Raw genomic sequence first — 19,993 nt, forward strand, 5'->3', positions numbered from 1 at the left:
GCCCCCCCGCGGCGCGGTGCATGCCGGGACGTGTAGTCCTGGCGGCGGCATTCCCGCCGCCCGGAGGCGTGGCGGGCTCTCAGCGGTGCCAGGTTGGGCTGCGGCGCGGCGCGGGGCGGCTGGCGTGAACGGCCGGCGCTCGGGAGCCGCAGGGGTTGCGCAGGTGGTTCCTCTGGGAGCCCTCCCCGGGAAGGCAGGACAAGTGGAACTACTGGGGCTCCGCGGTGTGGGGGGGGCAGCGCCGGCTGCTCTCCCGGGAGCGGCGGCGTCCTGATGCGGGCGCCCCGCGGGGAGCGCGCCCTGGAGGAGTCCCTGGAGCGGTACCAGAGGCGCCTCCGAGGTGAGCGACCCTGGCGCGGGGTGAGGGCGAGCCGCTCCATCCGCGCCCCGCCGCCCCTGCCCTGGTGTGCGCGGCTGGCGCGCCTTCGTCCCGCCGCCTCCCGAGCGGCCGGGCAGGGTGAGGCGGCGCGGCCCCCGGCGGCGGCACTGAAGTTGCTCCCGGTCCTCTCCGCAGCCGATGGCCGTGGCTGTGAGTGCTGTGACACGTGCTGGTCCCATCCTAACTTGGCTTGGATGGGGCCGCTGCTGCTTCAGGTGGGGGTTTTGCTCCCTGTGAGGGCTTTGGCCGCCGTTTAGGCATCGGATTATAGTCGTGGTAAAGATGAGGGCACGAACTGATTATAATGGGAGTGATTATTTCCCACGTCATTGACTGTTTTTGTAGCAGCCGCCTTGTCCATGAAGCGAGGTATATACCCTGGCTGTGACACCCGGGCTTTACCGGTTTTTAGATAGTCACTGACTAGTCAGAGGAAGTGTCCAAATTCTGACGAAAGCCTCTAGGTAGTTTGTGGGTGTGACCCCATTTGACGCAAAAAGTTGTGTTCTGGGCATACTGCCCACACACGACCTATTGTGATGCTATTTATATTTTTAAATAACTATTTGATTCTTAGCAAGTATTTTGTATTTCCTTCTTGAAACAGCATCAGTTCTTTCTGTGGAAGATAGTTTTCATTTGTTCCGAAGATAGAAATTTGAAGAATAATTTCTGTTTACTTTGCCTGTTGATGAAGTGGGCAGGGTGTTAATGCTGCTTGACACTTGCAGGTAGAACAGCTAAAATGACAATTATCAAGGTTGTTTAACTGTGTGTAAGACTACTATTAGAGCTCATCGTATCTAATGATTGGACACATGTATTCTGTTCGTACAACTTATTTGTATTTAATCTTTAAGTGGATCCCTTTACACTGGGTCCATTATGTTTGTTAAATAATTTCAGCATATGAACTTCCAGTGATCTGTTTCCCTTTACATTCTTGAAATCAAGGACTTTTTTTTTCAAACAATGCCAAGATAGGTTTGATTTCATACATCCAGGGTTGCCTTTCAGTAGAAATCAGTCAGGTATTGCAAACATAACCCCAATGCATGGTGATATAACCTAAGTTCCATTGTATTTCTCAAAGAACCTCTTTATTTCTCGGTGATGTACAATTTTAACTCCTTTGAGCTGTGCAGCATTTCTCACATCATCACTGTTAGAAATTTACTGTAGGACAAACAGATCACCGTTGCTCTCAAAGTGGTTAAATCTGATTCTTTACCTATTTTTCTTATATAGTTGTACAGCTTGAGATTCTTCTTCACATTGATATTGTTCCTGTCATCTGGATTCTGAAATTTCAGGTGGCATGCCTTGGGTGTTATTTGATGGTTTCAAAAAGCAGCATTGTTAAACTGCCCGTAATGCTTGACATTGTCTGGGCCCAGGCTGACACATGGCAACAGGTTATCACCACCCATGCTGGACACCAGAAGAATCATTTTACAGCCTTACTCAGTTTGAGAGAAGGGTGTGTAAGTTCTCAAAGAGTAACTGGTTATTTCAGTGCCTTTGTTGCAAAGGGAAATCCCTCAGGAGACAGGGAGCCCAAGTGTTCAGTAAACTGTGTCTTATGGCCAAAGGGCAGAAAGCTGGACCAAAAAATGTGATTAAGACCTAACTGATCTTAGAACCCAACAGAGTGACTTTGATAAAATAACAAAGATTCTATAAATAGTGTAGACCTTGTATAATGAAAGTCTGTAATGCTGTGTGTAGTAATGAGTTAAGAGGGTGGTATTTTTTACAGATGGGGTTATTAGGTTACTGTGTTAACTTTCACACAGTTGAGATCATTCCAAAAGAACCTTAAAAACTTTATGAGATAATAACATTTCTAATAAAAAGTTATTCTCAAGGTAGTAGAGGTATTCTGTAAAGGAAAGTAAGTGGTGTGCTACAGTATTCATATTAATAACTAAAAATTTACAGGCATAATGTGAATGTACAATGGACCTTTTACTACAGCACTGCCAAGAGCAGGGTGTGATGCCTTTCTGTTACTTTCTAGTTTTCTCTCAGCAGAATTAAATGGAGAAGACCATGTAGAGCCCACTTCTTTTTTTCTAGCATTTGTCTGGTTCCTCGAACAGAGAACGTTTAACTTATTTTTTATGTTGAGTTTTCTGCCTCTTCAGTAAAGAGCACTGGCTCACTGTTGGGCCAGAGACAGTATAAGAGGAGGGGCAGACCATCCCTTTTAGGTACAGTCATCCTGTAAATCTACCCTAAGAAATTATGTTCCGTATTCCACTGTGTTACTGAGTGCGGTGTCCTATGTAATTTCAGAGAACAGAGATACAAACTGTAAGAGGAACTGATGAAAATATAGGACTTCTACAAATAAACTTTTATGTTGTGGCTTCTTTATGCGACTCCAAAAATAAAGTAGGAGAGATGTGAAGGCAAAGTCATCTTAGGAAAAATGAGCATGTGGCCCAGTTACCATCTCTCCAAGTTAGCTGTGACACTGAACCAGCCAAGAGTTACACTCTAAATGGTAACCTATAATTGTAAGTTTTTTTGCTTAGGCTTTTTATTTTTATTTGGTAGTTGTTTCTAAGTCTTCTTCTGAACACAAAATGTTCATTTAAGGGTGGAGAATCTGGCAGAAGGAACTGGAAAATGCTTGGGAGTCTTTTACACATGAGGGTTTCTATACCTTAGGGAAGTGCTTTATGCTCTGCAAAAAGGGCTGGTTTAGGAACTCATGATAATGAATACTGCAGCTCCTGAGAGCACCTTTCCAGAGAACACTTTTCTCTTAAAGATGGTAATTTGGTAAAAGTGTGTTGAAAAACCACCTAGTTCTCATATAATGCAAAACAACAATGAAGTCCAAGAAACCAAATTAAAAGGATTCATTATTTTGAAATATCTGAGCATTACAGACATCTTGGGACTTTCTGAGGCCTAGCTAATGAACAGCCTGGGGTTGCTCATTGTTGCATGTAATATCCTAACAGCACAGGTAGTAATTGATAGGATACTTTCAGTCTCAAAACTGCCATGCAGTATGTTACCCAGCATGGTAGCATGCCTGTGTTTGGCGGCCAATGAAGAAGAATAGCTGCGTGTCAGAATGATAAGTAAATTCCAGGATGGAAAAAAACCCCAAAAAACCACTTAGAAGCAAATTCACTGTTTCGGTGTTTTTCAGCAGTTACTTGGCTGAAGTGCTATCTCAGAAGAGGTACATGATGTATGATTTTAGATTTTTAACTGTCAATAGAAACTAAGTAAAAGTTGATATACTTTTGCACAGGAAAGTTTTCTTTAAATGGTCATAGTCTTTGTGTTTTCACTAACTTGTCTAACTGTTTCACAGAAGTTTATAATTTTTTTTCAGGCTTAAAGAATTGGTGTAGTTCCTTCTTCTTTGACTTTCTAAGACCATTTTCTGATTGGGAACCATGAGATATCAGAAAGCGAAGCTGTTTATTGAATTTATAGCCAGTAACTTCATGTTCCTGTAAACATTATTAGAACTGGACTGTCGGCTTTAGATGACAGACTTATGGCAACTTTTTCATACAGTTGTAGTTTGTTTTCTTTAATTTATGCTGCTTAATGCTTCTACCAGCTGGAGTTATTTTCCATGTCTTTGAGGCAATTCTGTTGTTTTGGATGGTTGGTTCCTTTGCTAAACTCTCCATTAGCTCCCAGAGTATTTTCTATGGCATTTCCGAGTTCATGAATGAGGTAACTTTGGTGCTTTCATTTAAAGGAGTACTCTTTATAAGCAGTCTTGTGCAGTGTCTGAAAAAACATCTCTTGTTCAGGCAATGCTAACCCGGTTCAATGCCTTCTCTGGTTTTTTTTTCTGTTTTCACTTCAGCGACAAATTGTTCTTACACTGATTTTTATTTTAATTATTTTTTTTAAGTATTTTTGTTTCCCCCCAAGCTGATTGCTACTTTGGAGATACAGCTACCTTTTCATGTTGTATTTTACTTCAGAGTTTCCTAACTCTATCTTCTATCTTTTCTTTTTTTGACAAGTTGAATGGATCTTTACTGTGCTTCCAGTGTAAAAAAATGTTGTTCAGCAGTAGGATTGACACTCCAGTATTAAAAAAAAATCTACCATTTATATTTATACAAAAATACTTCTATGGAAAAAGGATACCTATATTATATTTTCAGGGCATAATACTTAGATTTTTGCAGTACAGAAAGTAACCATAGTTATCAATGCTTCTTTCAGGGCAGAGAAGTATCTTTAGTCATCATGTAGAATATGTGTCATGTTATTTTTGAAGATTAATTAATGTTTCAGTCATGGCTCTATTGGTTTTGTCCAAAGCATTATGCTTAACTGAACTTAATCTAGTCCAGAGTTGCATTCAAGTTTAGATGAATTGAGGGGTAGGAATATCTTTGTACCCGGAATAATAGGCCTTGATCTTGGATTAGGATTGTTGGTTGCTTCTGTCTCTGAAATAATAAGCAGTAATATATTTCTTTCTGTATATTACTGAGGTGTTAGATAAGTTGTCTGCCTGTCCATTGTGGCACGTACTGCCTGGGATTCATATATGATAGTTGACAACTTGATAGCATTTTTATGGAGCAATTGGTTTTGGGGTTTTTTTTTTAATGTATTGAGTTTGATCCCTCAGGTTTGGGTGCTAGCTTGCCATTTTTCATAATTGTCTCAGATCCTTTAAACACTGAAAACCAAAGAGTTTTAAAGAAACAAGTGGGTTTTTTTAAGTTTTGACCCACATGAGTCCAATTTTTATTATATCCTCAGCGCTACTCCTATAGAAAATACTACATCAATGATGTTTTATCATAGAACAGGAACACATGTTTGGATTTCATTTGTAGAGTCTTGTTAAGATGTAGAAAAGAAAGATGCTGATTGATTTTGATATGTGAATCGTAGGACTGCATGTGAGCAGTTTTCTGCAGTATGTTTTTACTGAGGTCCTGTTTCTGTAAAACGTAGTTTTACTGGAATAGCCTAAATGAAAAAGTTAAGTTGACTGTGGGAGCACATGAAAATTAATTACTTCTAAATTAATTAAAAAATTATCATATTGTCTTTAAGCAAAAGTTCTTTGGTGTCCAGTAGTTTTCATCCACAGAGGTTTTTTCAATTTCTTTCATATTTGAAAAGAATATTTTTACATTGGCAGAAACAACAAACTTAACCTTTCCACTCAATGATGCATCCCTTACTTCGGAAAAAAAAGTGCTATAATGTACTTATTCCCTTTTACACATCCAGTTCCACTCTTCTTTGTTGTATGTAAAGCCACACCATCATGAACTCCTAACTCCCAGTTTCTCAGTGGCGAGTGGTTTGCTTATGGCAGCAACATTTGTCATTTGGAAATAGGCAAGCTTTTAAGACATTTAAGCAAATACTTGATGAAGCTTTCAAGAATGTGGTGACATCATTCCAGAGGCAGGAAAGAGTAGTCAAAAAAAAAAAAATAGACATCAGTGTCCCATTGATAGTGGTTTTAATGTGTTTCACTGTTACTGACTGCCCTCTATATTTTATGGGAGAAGAGTACATGGTGTAAGAAGATCTATGTTATCTTTGTTGATCAAGTATTGCCTTTGAGTTCAGAAGCTCTAATATTACAAAGACAGAGAGAAGTTTGGGAAAAAGCAATATATATGGGTTTATTTAGTTTTGGTTTGATTTGTATTGTTGTTTGTCACTGGCTGTGGAGCAAATATTGATACTGAAGTTCTCTGACAGACATCTACAGTGAATAGGGAAATGAAGGAACTTTATTGCTATCAGATAACACACCACAAAATATGACATTGAACAGTTCTTGGCAACAACTAGTTGCAACATAGTTTGCTAAATATCTAAGCCATTGCATCAGTGAGATACTTCTGGCATTTCTCAATTAGCTCTCCCACCCTCATAGCATCTTGGAATGCTTAAGAAAGGAGGAATAGCATAAATATGCCAAAAGAGAAATATTTGACCTAAACCCCTCTTTTTTGAGTCATTGCCTTGTGAACTGTATTGGGGATTTGTTATACTAAATTATGACTGTTTGAAATGCCTTTTATGTCTTCTTTTGGATTAAATTTATTAAAGGATGGAGTACCCGAAAATCAAAAGACATGATATCAACCACAAGATTATTGGGCTTTAAAAATAAGTGCTGGGAGAAGATTACTAGGTCAGAAATGGGTCAGGTTTTTATTAAAAATTTGCATTGCTAAAAAGAGAATGATGGTTAGCATACTGGACTGAGAACCATGTTCTTAAATATAATGCTTTTTGGGGATTTATTTATATTTTATAAGCTGTCGGTAAGTTACAACCAAGCAGAGAAGACTGAAAAAATGGAGAGAATCATTAGAGTGGGCAAAAAAAATCAATTTCCAAGCTTCAGTCAGGATGATGTGAACTTGAAAAAGATAGATAAAGTGAAGGCAGAAATACATATCTAGCTTTTGTTTTCTGACTTGAACTGCTATTTATCTTTCCCTTTGGAAGAAAAGAGCTATTAATATTTGTAACCAGCAACATATATTATACTCTGAGGCATGTCTTCTGAATTCTATCTAACAAATAGATAGAATAACAAATAAACTGTGCTTATTTGTTTAAACTTTTTTTTGCCAGTGACAAGAATATATTTTCAGTTACTTATGCATTATATCAATTTAGAAATTACAAGTGTGTAAAAATAAGTTAAGGATGTGTGTTGCAAAGGTTACCATTTTTCTAGTTGTAGCAGTTGCTCCAGTAGGAGATGTTACCTTATAAACTTGGCTCACAAGAGTGAAATTCCTGTTCTGTGGGCACATATATCTAAATGTTTCATATATGATAGTCTTAGGGGAGAATAGCCCTCCAAAGAATTTAGGGCTAAATGAAGAAAATGGCTATGATTTTATGTTTTTGAAAGTCAAGAGAGGTTTTGAGAGTGTGGGGTTTTGTTTTGTTTTAAATTAGTAACAGTTAACTATTAATGGAACTTTTCTGATTTAGTGTAGTTTTGACTGGTAATCGTATGTGACTGTGACATTACTTAGGAGAAATGTAAAAGAAACATGTCTTCCTGTATTCCTGATAAAGTGGCTGTGAATCGTGTTGAAGGACTGTCTCGCCAAGTGTGTACCCCCTGTGACTGATGTACAGATCATTTTCTTGGTTCACTTGGTACTACAGCAGATCCTGCTTTGCTGAACATTGCATGAAACCATACTGCTTAGGTTACTACTCTGTCTTTTCTAGTTAGTATAATACATTGCTTAAAGGGAAGTGAAATGAAATACTCATCTACCAACTACACAGGCAGTTGAAAGAAAGAAGTAATAAGTGAGTTGTCTGAGGTCCTGTGGTGTGAACTAGACTTATCATTATCTAACACCAAGCCCGTATTTTGTGACTTCCAATTTGGTTGTCATCTCTCAGCTACAATTTATTTTCTGGCACATTGGAAATGTTAAGCTGTATCAGAGGGATATGGCACAATTGGCAAATTTCTGTTTTTTGTGAAGTCAGCTTAAAAAAGAAATATAAGAAAATTAAATTTCTTAAAAAAGAAATATAAGAAAAAAATATACTGAACATTAGAAAAGACCACTACTGTCAGTAAGTCAGTTCTTGAAAATATTTGTATTTATCTGGAAAGTAGTTTTCTATTGTGTGTCTTGAGGATTTTTTCTAGAATAGTGTTGTTATTTATTTTTTCCACTTCTTCAGAAGTCATCAGTCTTTCTTAAGTAACTGTTTTATGTTGGCTCAGTTCGCTGAATTATTATTTTATATACTTAGGTAATTGTTGTGTTGTGTGATACATTGCTTTGTAATGTGTGGTGGCATCATTAGAAAGCAAAAATATTGTTCCTGGTTCTGACTCCTCCATGTTGTATAAAATATAGCATGAGCTTTAGGTTCATTGAAAAGTACAAAAAGTGTGTATGTTAGGAAATGTTTTAGGGTCAGGTATATTATTATTGTGCTGCTGCAGAATCCTAATGTGTTGAGGGGCTAAGATGCTATTTATAGCTGCTTCTTTGAATATTTAGTAAATATTTAGCAAGTATTTTGTAAATATAGTAGTTGTTTTGGTTGTTTGAATTAGGAAATTGCTTTCAGTGTCTGAGTTTAGGTCAAGTAGTCAAGCTAGACACATGCTGAAAGCTTTTAGTTCTCTCATGTTTTTCCCAATTAAAATATCAGTCAGTAAATACTTTCTTTTATGTTGCTTATTGTGGCTAATGATGTGATTGCTTTTTTTTTTTATTTTCAGAACGTGCTACTGAAAGCATCCATCAACTGAAATATGCCTTGGCAAAGGGTGAGGATGACGTTGGCTTTGACCAGTCCTCTGTGGACGAGGGCAGTGATGATGCGGATAGGGAAAATGATGACTGTGGGAATGCGGCCAGGCAGGACCTGCAGCACAGTCATGCAGGTAAGATTACTCTGAAAGCAAGTGATTTAATCATTTTTAGAAATTAAACTAATTTATTTGAAAAAAGTAATTATGTTTTGTTATAATGGTGGGGGTTTTTTTGTCTCTTCCTAGTTAATCAACTTAAAATTTTGCTGCAACATCAAGAGAGAATGGAAAGTGAAGTCTCTCCATCAAGAAGGAAGTCATCATTCTGTGTATGTTTCTTCTGGTTTCCTTTGTGTTGTTTGAATGAATGGCATGCATGTTGAGAACACTTTTATAGCATACAGGGAATAAAACAAGCATTGAATCGTTTTTAGGTTCTTAAATACAGGAGATTGAGGATGCTATGGCCAGACCTTTGTATGCTTATGACCACAGTGAAAGAAAAAGGAATCTATAATACAGGGTTAGACTTTTCTCCTTTTTTGTTGATCATGCAGTGTGGGTTATTCGTCCTTTTTCTTTTGGAAACAGTTGGGATAAACAATGTGGAAAAATTTCTGTAAAAGTAACCTCTGTTTTCCTTTGACTGTACCTCAAGGATTCTCAACGGCCTTCTTATGCTGTAACTCTGCTTTTTCTTTAAAGGATTAGAAGTGTTCATGTAAGAACAGATTCTGTAGTCCTCTGCCAAAATGCAGTGCTTTCTGTGTAATTTTGTTTATACCCTTACAAGGGCTTCTAGGTTCTGCTTTCTTGCAGCAGAACTACACAGAAGTATGTGGAGTGCACAATTTAGTTACAAAGCAGCTGCTAGGTTAATAGCATCTCTATGGGAAAATAATTCAAAGACGGTAAAGTTTTATCTTTTGACGGCCTTCACTGGCTACTGTTGGTTTATACTAAGCAAGACAAGCAGCTCTTTGCTGTCAAAGTTGAGGTAACAGCAGAATAATCTAAAGGCTGTGTTTCTACTGTGTTGCTGTCAGCCTGTGTAAAGAGCCTAGCTCTACTGTCTTGACCCTGAGAAATTTGATTTAAAGTTAACTTTTCTGAATGTTCTAAAATTCATGAGTTTAGTATGGTTGTCCTGACAGGTGTTTTGCCTCATAATAGCATAGGAAAGAGTTAGTCTTTTGTAGCTCAAGGGAATGGTGGTTGGTTTACCTTGGCATGACATGAATCAGTATCCGTTTGTATTTAGCCTGGGAGGGGAGGGAAACAATCTTTTATTCCACCTTTGGTGAAGTTTTCTACTTGTATTGGAAAGTTTTAGTAGAGTGGAAAATTCAGAAAACGGAATACTTTTCTTTAAGAAACATGGGCTAGTGCTTTCAAGGAGTGGGTTAAAGAATGGATGAATAAACAGAGATAAAAATGGGAATATACTGTATTGGTAGGGCATTGTCTCATTTCTTCCTCTTGAAGTTTCCAGTAAGAGGCATTCTGTGAAGTGGTACCCTTATTCTCCTTTGCAGCTGTCCTCTACCTGCTTGCTAAATAGGATGTGAAAGAAGAACCCAATTCCCCACAGGTCAAGGAAAGCAAACTTAGATTATCAATAACCTTAACGTTTTGCTTTGAGTTACACTGAAATACGTGATGACTACTGAATACTGTATGATTGCATGATCTGTAGCTAACTATACTATTTCACAGAAAGTATACTGTTTAGTAACCTTTACCACACTTCATACATATAAATTACATTGTTTTAACAAAATTCCCTTTTCTTTCTCATTGATAAGAGTTGCAATGGACATCAAATGAGTACATCTTTTTGTTGATTATATCCAAACAGTTGGGTGGAAATTTTCCTTTTGCTCTACATTTTTCCACCCGAGGTCAAGGACCAGCACAGTTGCTTTGTACGACAAATGTAGTTCTGCCTCTGGGTTTTGGTTAACCTAGCTGTTCCTGAAGCTGCTGTTATAGCTGGAGTTTCTGTGATGGATTCCTGTTGTTTCTTGCCAGTTTACAGGGTGGCAGAGTTTCTCTAATTCTGTGGATTAGATGTTTGAAATTTGGGGCATTCGGGAAAAGTACAAGGTGGGCCAAATTATTTTTGATGTTGGCAAAACTTTGTCACCATGTAGAATGCTGACTTTTAAAGCTGCTAAACATTTATATTTTATAAATCCTTTTTAATATTAAGTATGCAAATGTGAACAGGATTTCTGAGACTCAGGCATAAATGTTTGGTGATTCATACTGATCATATGTGTCTTTCAGTTCTGATTTTAATGTTCAGTCTAATTTAAATACATGCCTCCCCTGACCATTGTTCTTTCACCCTATAATATGTTACATTATCAGAACATTAATTAAAAAATCCCAAATAAATTTCAAATCAATTTATAACAATTATGTTGTAAAAAAGGTTAAAAAAAAAGTCACAAAGAGATGCTCTCTTTATACTGGGAAAATATACTACATGTTATTTTCTTTTTAGTGAAACCATTTCTTACTAATATTGTTTAAGTACACTGATGTTTCTCAGGTTAAACATTAGCACTGTTTTTCAGTGAAAAATAATTTGTATAAAAATGGAGTTTTCCCATTTTTTCTAGCACTGCTGTGGTGTAATCTTTTCAGGGAGGCAGCTGGAAGTGTCAGCTGCAAGGTGTTCATTACACTTTCAGAGAAGAGGGAGGGATGAATAGAAGCCAGAGAAACAGAAAGATGAGTGACAAATATTATCAGGGCTATATTATATGTACTTTAACAAGTGTGGTTTATTTCTTTTAAAATTTATGACGTAGGTAATATTAACAGACTTTAAATCAAGGTGAATTCTGAGTAAATGGAACATGGGACTTACATGCACTGAGCCAGGTGGAATACATTGCAATTTGGAGTTCCTTCTCTAAATGTTTTTCCAAATGGTTCTAGATATACTCCATTTCTCTCCCCAGTCATAGTTCCAGATACCTCAGGAGTTCCTGAAAATGAGTTCTATGATCTTCAAGTTTTTAATTATATTTAAGAATATGGAATATTTTTGGACAAAAAGATATGTTTCTGACCCGAGATCACAGATGTTAGGATTGGATCAGTTTCGAACTAGGTAGGGATTGGCATAAAGATGCTTGTTTTCATCCAGAATCATGAATTAATGCTAGAAATGTACCTGTTGTTCCTCTGAGAGGATTCCATTAACAGCTCTGTGTGCATTTTGAATCCATACCAGAAAAGTGTACATTGTATTCTGTATGCAATCAACTTCTTATTGCAATAAATGGAAAACTGGAAAATAACACATCCTATTCTTTATTTCCTTCAGAAACCCCCAGAAGCTGTACCTGGAGACTCACCAGCCCTTTCTGATCTCATTCCTATAATCAATGATCAGTCACAGTACATTAACCATTTGGAAACAGAAGTGAAGTTTTGCAAGGTATCAGACAACATTTTTGACCTATTAAAACCCTGATCCCGCAAATATGAATAACTGCTTTAAAAGCAGCTTAACTTTGACTTTAGATTGCCTGGTGTAATGACCCAAACTGAGCCAAATGCAGTTTGGTAGATCCCTTACCATGTGTCTTAGTCTCTGGTGTTTAAGGGTATTTAGGGCATTTTTATGTCCTAATGCAAATACAAATAAGCTTTTTTTTTAAGCAGTTACATGGGAATTCAAGCTGCAAAAATACAATATATGTTTTGAGTATTCTTACTTCCTCTAAAAGGGTTAAAATAGTTGAGAATGTTAATCTAGACTTTGGGTCTCAAGGTATATTCCAATGTTGATAGCTGTCTCAAGGAGCCTTTTACATGCTGACCCTTTATACTATAGGAGGAGTTGTCTGGGATGAAAGATCGAGTACAAGCAGTTGTACTTGAAAATGAGGAACTCCATCAGAAACTGAAATTCTTAACTGCAGAATACACATTGAGAGAACAAACTCTTCTAGATGCCTCGGTAGGTTTTTATTTTTTGTCGTTCTAGTCAGTGCTCAGGTTCCTGACCTGATTCCTTTTATGGAAGGCTATACAAATGGTTGTCTGCAAACTGAATTTTAGTCAAAATTTAATGAGAATTTGCAAACGTGGATTTCCTTGGGTAACATCATTATCATAGGTTGCTAACCTAATTAACTTGTTTATTGGTTCTTATATTCTACTGAAATTTATAAGATTCGATACTTACATAAGTAGCATTTGTTTAAAAAAACAGCCTACATAATTATAACTGAAGCTTTAATATTTTTGTTTTAGGCAGATACTCAGCACTCCTGGGCTGGAGGTGGTAAAGACTTTAGCCTGCATCAGCCTGTCGCCTCATCACCAGCACGTAACAAAGATCAGGCTTTTGTTACAGCAGCTGCTGGAGGCATAGAAAAATGGCCTGTAGAACTGGTTGGTATAAACTTCCTTTGCAGAGTCCTACCTTTGCAAAAACTTTCAGTCCTTTGTTGTTGCTGCAGTTCTGATGATTAATTTTGTAACAGACACAGGAGGAGTTTTGGTTGACTGAACCTTAATCTGAGCTCAAATTTTATGCTCTTTAACCTCATCTTCTCATTATGCCCTAATTAATATTATGCAGTTAGATACAGACGGCAAATTGTATCTGCAGATGTTGACTTTCCACAGGTAAGTCTTGTTTAAAGGTGATGGCTCCACTGTACTTTGGAGATTCTTAGCAGTAACTCAATGCCCAAGCAGGTGGGAACTAGCTGATGTAATTTATGTAGCCCTCTACACCAGCTCTTTTGTGATGAGTTGTTCTGCTCCTGGAGCAGCACAGGCTCAGTGAGGTACAAAAGTAGCTTCGTGCAGTCTGCTTTCCCTGCAAAGCAAAAAGCTGAATTACAAGCTTTTTGCTTTTAGACATACAGAGGTATCCTAGTGATTTAGAGATAGTGTTGTCTCTATCCTATATCTTTAGTTTGTCAAGATATTAATTTTTCTTTTGCTCTGGAGTAGTAGGGTAGCATTGCTATCTTTGGGGAAAAAAGCTTGGTTAACTGAAAAGTTTTGATATTTTTTATCCATGTGCATATGTGCACTCTGAAATGTATAGGATACTGTAATTCTTCAATTATATGTATTTGTTAATTTTTTCACTGAAAAATATAGTTTTCTTATTTTTGTGCTAGTATTTTAGAGCTGAAAACCTTCTCAGTGATCCCTAATGCCTGCAGTTGTTTGAAAGCTAGGTTTTACAGTAATTGCACTTTTCTTCATCTGCCACATTTAAAGCAAGAGAATCGTGTTGATTGTGACTTCTTTCTAAATGTCATAGTGAGCTAAAATTGTAGTGCTTTATCTGGTTTGTTATCAACACTGCATTTAACATGAGTGTGGTTGATTCATGTACCTTGTTCTTCACCAGGTAATAAAAGTAACTCACTGTATTCTACAGTGTATTATAAATAAATAGGCTGTCTACTTCCAGTTCTTCAGAATTCCTCTTTAATATCTGCTAACTTATGGGAAAGCAAGAGCAAACTCAGGATATGATCATCAATTTGTGTAAATCATTGTAGAGGGCTACACTTGGAGCTGCAAGACTTTACCATATGAGGTTCTGGCAAGATACATAGAAATAAGAAAATAGGAAGGTTGTTCGTTTTGTACAGGTTCAGAAGTGTGAAATATTTAGGTTTCTCTGCCACTAGTGTTTCAACAAGTTTATTTCCTCGGGGGAAAACAATGAATGTGGCTAAAGTCTAGGTTTATTTGTAAAGACTATTATGAAGAAAGCAACAGACACTTCTTTTCTCTCATCTTTTCCAAAGGAGAATCTAAAACTTCTTTATCAAGAAAAAGTCAATATCCTTGATGCTCAGATACAGTCTCTAAGGTAAAGTGAAATGTTTACTTTTTCCTTAAAATGATTGTTAATAAATTATCACTACATAACAGCACGAACCACTCTTGATCTGAATTTAACTAGGAGAATGTCTGAATGCCTGAATGTTGTGTTTTCTGACAGTGTCCCTGAAAACTGGTTTTGTGGAAAGTTTTCTCAAATATAAATGTGGGCAAAAAAAAATTGAATATACTGCTACTTTATAGTAACAGTAGCAATATAAGATGTCTTTATCCTTTTTACCCTCTTTCCTAAGAGAAACATCATGTCTGCTAAGGTACACCAATCAAAGAAAAAAAGAGCAGTTAATATTGTATCATGTGTGAGGCCTTCCATAATTACCAATGTTCTACTAATATTTTATATTGCAAATTTTAGAGATCTTAAGCATCAAACTAGTTTAGGCCACATAATGATTTTGGAGCAGGAAAATATAATTTTGAGGTTTTCAGGCAGTGTTCCCAGTTGTGTAACTTGCATATCTTTAAACACAAAAATATTTGAAAGTACGTCCTCGTGTACTCCTCCAAATATTCAAGGTTTGAATAGGTAGCAAATTACGAAAAAACAGGAAGGGGCAACCACGTTAAGATATGGTTCTCAGGACTGAACTTCCCCTTGTACACCTGCATTGATGATACTGCTGCTGAATCTGTTTATTTATGCTTTCCCCTAAATATATTGTGGATTCATATATCTGAAAACTCTAGGCTTTTCTGTCTGTGTAAAAAGAGTTATTGGTAGGGAGACAAGTTCAAATAATACTGTCTGTAGTGGTGAAATCTGAAACATGCAAAGCTAGTTGGTTAGTGAATGTAAGTGAGGATCTTAAATTTCAGCTGGTTTTATTTTTTCCCCCACTTGGCTTAAAGTGTTAAGTATACTCAGAAATAATTATTGGAGGCTAAAGTAGTCTGAAAATTTCCTCAAGTACATTATTCAGCCTCTTGATTTGTTTCTCTTAAGAGGCATGCTCTTTCAAACTGTAAGTTCTGGAAAGCTAAATTTTAATTGAAGTGAGAAATTATATCACTTTCAGTAATACAATAACTGCCTTTAACTTCAAGCATGAATTTACATAGACTTGCTGATTTCTTTCCAAGGCTTTCCAACAATAGGTCTGTTGTACCATGACTGTCTAAGGATATATGCAGAGCAAATTCTGTTCAGGTTATAGTGGATTATATTTAATAGACCAGCTACTAAAATTGGAAAAAGTGCACAGAAGATTTTCCAGATGGAAATAAGCATCCATGAAGTGTATATATCATGTGCACAGTAAATCCGATGCAGCCAGAATGTGTCAGACTTCCTGTGTGTGTGCTGCCCAGATGGCCTGCATAACAAACCAAAAGCTTTGGATTCATTGCACAGTTTGTCAAATTGATCTATATATGCACAGTGTACGTTTGTCTGGAACTTCCTGATGTTAGCATTCCTACTGCTTGCAATCTCCCCAGCCTGACACATGCTTGGAAATTCTGGAGAAAATTCTTCAGAGCACCTGGTAAAAATTTTGGAGACAAGTGAAAAACTCGGCCTGTTTTTCTGCACATTTGTTTGACCTCAAGTTCATGTATATCACTGGATCAGAATAAATGTACTGAATAGATCTGGATTCTTGTCTAGAGAGTAGAGAATAAATGTGAAGTTAGTGATATTATTAATAAAAACAACAGAAAATTGTTAGGGTATTGAAATATTTATATAGCTGGTAGTGTTTCTTGCTAATGAGTCTTATACTCTGTTCAGATAATATCTAAGCCTACAAATTTTTTATCTAATTATTTTCTGATACTACAGGGGTAAGGAACAAATTAACATAATATTGTTTTCTCTATTAATAACTTTAAGTGGGCAGTTCAACTGTTATTTCGCTATTGAAGTCTTTCTTAGCCTACTGAAATGTGGAAAATAATTACAGAGATTCTTACAGTTCTTTTTAGTATATTGGATGTGAATATAACTTGTAGAAATGTTTGATTTCACAAATAATATTTTTTATTTCTTCTTTCTAGAAAAGACCTTTCAGAATCTCAGAAGACATGCAAAGATTTAGAAGGAAGGCTGAAACAGCAGAAGTCACTTGTTTCAGCTGCAAATTGTAGTCGGGTTGGTGGAATGTGCCTGAAATGTGCACAACACGAGGCAGTTCTTGCACAGACTCATTGTAATGTTCATGTGCAGACCATCGAAAGGCTAACAAAGTAGGTTTGGGGGGTATGTCCTTTGTCATTGAAAGTATGGATGCTTACATTAAACCATTTCAGTCTCAATATGTTTGGTTGCATTCACAGAGAGGTGTACACTTATGGAACAATACACTCCCAAGCTGAAGTCGTAATGCTGAAATCAATGAATTTAGGTCCCAACCATTTTGAAATGGATAATTCGGTTTTTCTACTTATTTCAACTGGAAAAGAATGCTAGTCACTATCATGTAGTTATGGTACCTTGGGCTAAACAGATAATGAGGCTATTTATAGTCTTTTTCCTGCCCTTTTTGTGCAAGAAGGTCCTTCTCTCTGTCAGCACAAATATTGTGGAAGTCCATGTATTTTGATTGATTATTTCCTGCAAAAGTTCCTTATCTTTCTGTAGTTGGAATTTTTTCTAACTCCACTTTGTTCTTCTTGCATTTGGGGAACTTTTCAGATACATCAGTAGTAGGTCAGCTGCTTGGGGCAGGATGCATTTCCGACCAAAAACATGTGTAGTAGTTCCTCCCTGACAGTGAGTCAGGGAAAAGAAGTTCCATTGGATAAAAAGAAATGAAATTATTTGCTGCAACTTTTTTTTTTAATTCTAGCTTTTATTTAAATATTTTTTTTAAAAAACAGATATACAGACTGAATATATGAAATTCAGAAACCCCAACAGCATTAAATTTTTTTTTCATGGGAATTCGCTAATCAACCACCTTGAAAAAAACTCTCCCTCTCTACTTGCTAGTAATAATGATAGGACACTGCAACTTTCTCAAACTTGGTTAAACAGCCATTGATTTGTTGTCAGATGTCTGAAGCTTCTTAGGATTTCTGAAGTTTTAGAATGAGCCTTCTGGAGATGGAATAGTGGGTCAGTTAGAAGCAAGGAGACTGAAGGGACATAGTCCATAGTATGTGTAGTCTGTCAAGTGGATATTATCCCTATGCATTTGATGGCTATTGCCAGGATTTATATATTTTTTTCTAATATCAAGTCCAAGAATTTTCTGAAAAAGTTCTGTTGCTGAAAAGTCAGTTTTCAAAATCTACATTTGTAAGAAAAGTAATTATTTGTCACAGATGTTGGAAAATATGAACAAACTATAAATCAGTACATTCTTGTCCTCTTATATTATAAGGCAGCTCAAAGGAAAAGATTTGAGCTAACCTATTTATCTGTCTTAAACCATTATTTCATTCAAGGTTTAACAAAATCTAAAAGCTACATCTGCTTGTGATGCAGCTTATTAAAACCAAAGGTATTTCAGTAGAGATTTTCAAAGGAACTTTGTCCAATTCTTGTCAAAATTAAATTTCAAAATATGGCTGTTAGTTCTCTAACAAATACAAAAAAATGTGTTACCATTTCACACAATGTCAAGAAAAGAAAGAAACGAAACCCAAACACAACAGTTTTCAGCCAGAATCTCAAGATGCACCTCAACTACAGATAGTTAAAACTCTTAATGTAAAAGTTTTTAGCATGACAAAATAATGAAAAGGCGAAGTTAAGAATTACAGTTTTACGAACTCTACTTCACTGTTTAGTATAGATCTTAGTTTCTTTGATAACAAAATTCGTAGGAGATGTAGAATCAAGGTGGCTTATTGATTATTTCCAGTTTGTGGCAAAGGGATACAGATTTTAATTTTATATACTTAGTGATCTGAATTACTTGTTGAACCTAATCCTTTCTTTTATTATTTTTCCCCTTTTTTACCTTTAATGACAGTGTAATTCCATACTGCATCAATGTGCTTTTTCAGAAATATGCTTTTATTATATTTTTTTTTTTAGCATGGATCCCCATTTTGTAATGCCAGCAGAATGCGCTCAGCTTCAGTACATTAATGACTTGAGACCTACCCTCATTATTGGTATTTTCTCTAATGGTCCATCCTTCTGAAGTGAAGGACAGGTCATCAAGCAAGTGATATTTTCAGTGTCTGCTAAGCTAGCAGTATGTGTTGTCTTTCACTCTTAACCCATGAGTTATTAGTCTTGCTTCACTTACCACCATCCTTATGTGTTATATCTGTTAATATTTTATATTTTCTATATGTGGTGTTAGGTTTTCTCCTCTTAAGATATAGAGGAAATATCTTGTTTTTCTTTATATGCAGGGAAAGAGATGACTTGATGGATGCACTTGTTTCACTGCGACAGAACATGAAAGAGATGCAGCAAAGAGAATCTGATGCTTGTAAGCAAGTTGAACATGCTGTGCAAATGGCAGAAGAGGCCAACTTGGAAAAAATAAAGGTCAATTAATCCAGAAATTAGAGGTTTTCAGTGTTCAGTTCTACTGCAAATGTTAGTTTTCATGCTAATGAACAAATATGTGTTAGACCTTTGTCATATGTTGATATGATGTAGTAGATTTAAAACAATTGCACTGTGTGACTGTTTCTGAGCAGTAACATGAACTCTGTATTTGAGTTCTTGAATTTTCATCAATACTGTAGGGAGTGTTGAATTTTTAAATTCTGATATAGCTTCACAGCTAGATGATATAAATTCAAAGAATTTTCAAAGGCATTCATAACATGTAAGAGGATAATTTTCGCATCGCATGTCTGACATACTCTGGAAAGAATAGTTAAAATGCTTACAAACAACTCTTTTTTTGCCTCAGATAAGAGCAGTGCAAGAACTGATTAATTATCAGAGCTCTTTGAAGATGAGAAGTCCTGTCTAATGTTACCTGCAGGAAGCTTTTGGTGTTATGTAAATGATAATCTTAAAACCAGTTTTGATCTAATGCTTGTGTTAGCTCTCGTTCTATACACAATCAGTCTATATTGACCTAAATTATTTTCTTGATAGGTAGTGACATCTACTGTATTATTAGTGAATTACTATGGAACTGAGAGAGTGTTGGTTTGTTTTGTTTTTTTGAACTAAATGCATACAAGATTGATATAAATACTCTGTTGATCAAATTGGTATTATTCATCCAGTGCTGCAAGAGAAGTGTACGTGTGTGGGGGGTCTTGTGAAGTGCTGTCTGCTTGTGTACAAGTCAGAATAGTAGTCTGATTTTTTTGATAGTTAAAAACTTTTTTAATATGAAGGAACAGTAAGAAATTTTTTACTTATGATGCATTAATTTAGCATTTTTACACGTACTGGTATTTTGGTAACTACAGTCTTTTTTTCCCAGTCCTATTCTACTCTTCAGCGCTGTTTTTGTTGATAATTAGCATGTAATCCAGTAGAACAGTCCATCTAAGAAAAGTGAGGGGTT

The 19,993-nt window shown here is 36.5% G+C and overlaps 1 protein-coding gene across 9 annotated transcripts in view; it reads left to right on the top strand.

The window, feature by feature from the left end:
* Window positions 1-19,993, top strand: part of SDCCAG8 (serologically defined colon cancer antigen 8) — a 106,695-nt gene that overhangs the window by 288 nt on the left and 86,414 nt on the right. For 4 of the 9 annotated variants that reach the window (XM_027657320.1, XM_027657326.1, XM_027657323.1 and 1 more), the window contains exons 1-9: window positions 95-340; window positions 8,631-8,795; window positions 8,910-8,992; window positions 12,004-12,117; window positions 12,517-12,642; window positions 12,939-13,079; window positions 14,465-14,529; window positions 16,557-16,745; window positions 18,870-19,008. In XM_027657320.1, the coding sequence (XP_027513121.1) occupies window positions 274-340; window positions 8,631-8,795; window positions 8,910-8,992; window positions 12,004-12,117; window positions 12,517-12,642; window positions 12,939-13,079; window positions 14,465-14,529; window positions 16,557-16,745; window positions 18,870-19,008 (1,089 nt within the window). In that variant the 5' untranslated portion in view covers window positions 95-273. Of the gene's footprint in view, window positions 1-92; window positions 341-8,630; window positions 8,796-8,909; window positions 8,993-12,003; window positions 12,118-12,516; window positions 12,643-12,938; window positions 13,080-14,464; window positions 14,530-16,556; window positions 16,746-18,869; window positions 19,009-19,993 lie in introns of those variants that run through there. The other 5 variants (XM_027657321.1, XM_027657329.1, XM_027657328.1 and 2 more) reach the window with 3 other exon arrangements.

Source organism: Corapipo altera, unplaced genomic scaffold, assembly GCF_003945725.1.
Source record: "Corapipo altera isolate COAL_440 unplaced genomic scaffold, ASM394572v1 2c, whole genome shotgun sequence".
NCBI classification, from domain to species: Eukaryota; Metazoa; Chordata; class Aves; order Passeriformes; family Pipridae; genus Corapipo; species Corapipo altera.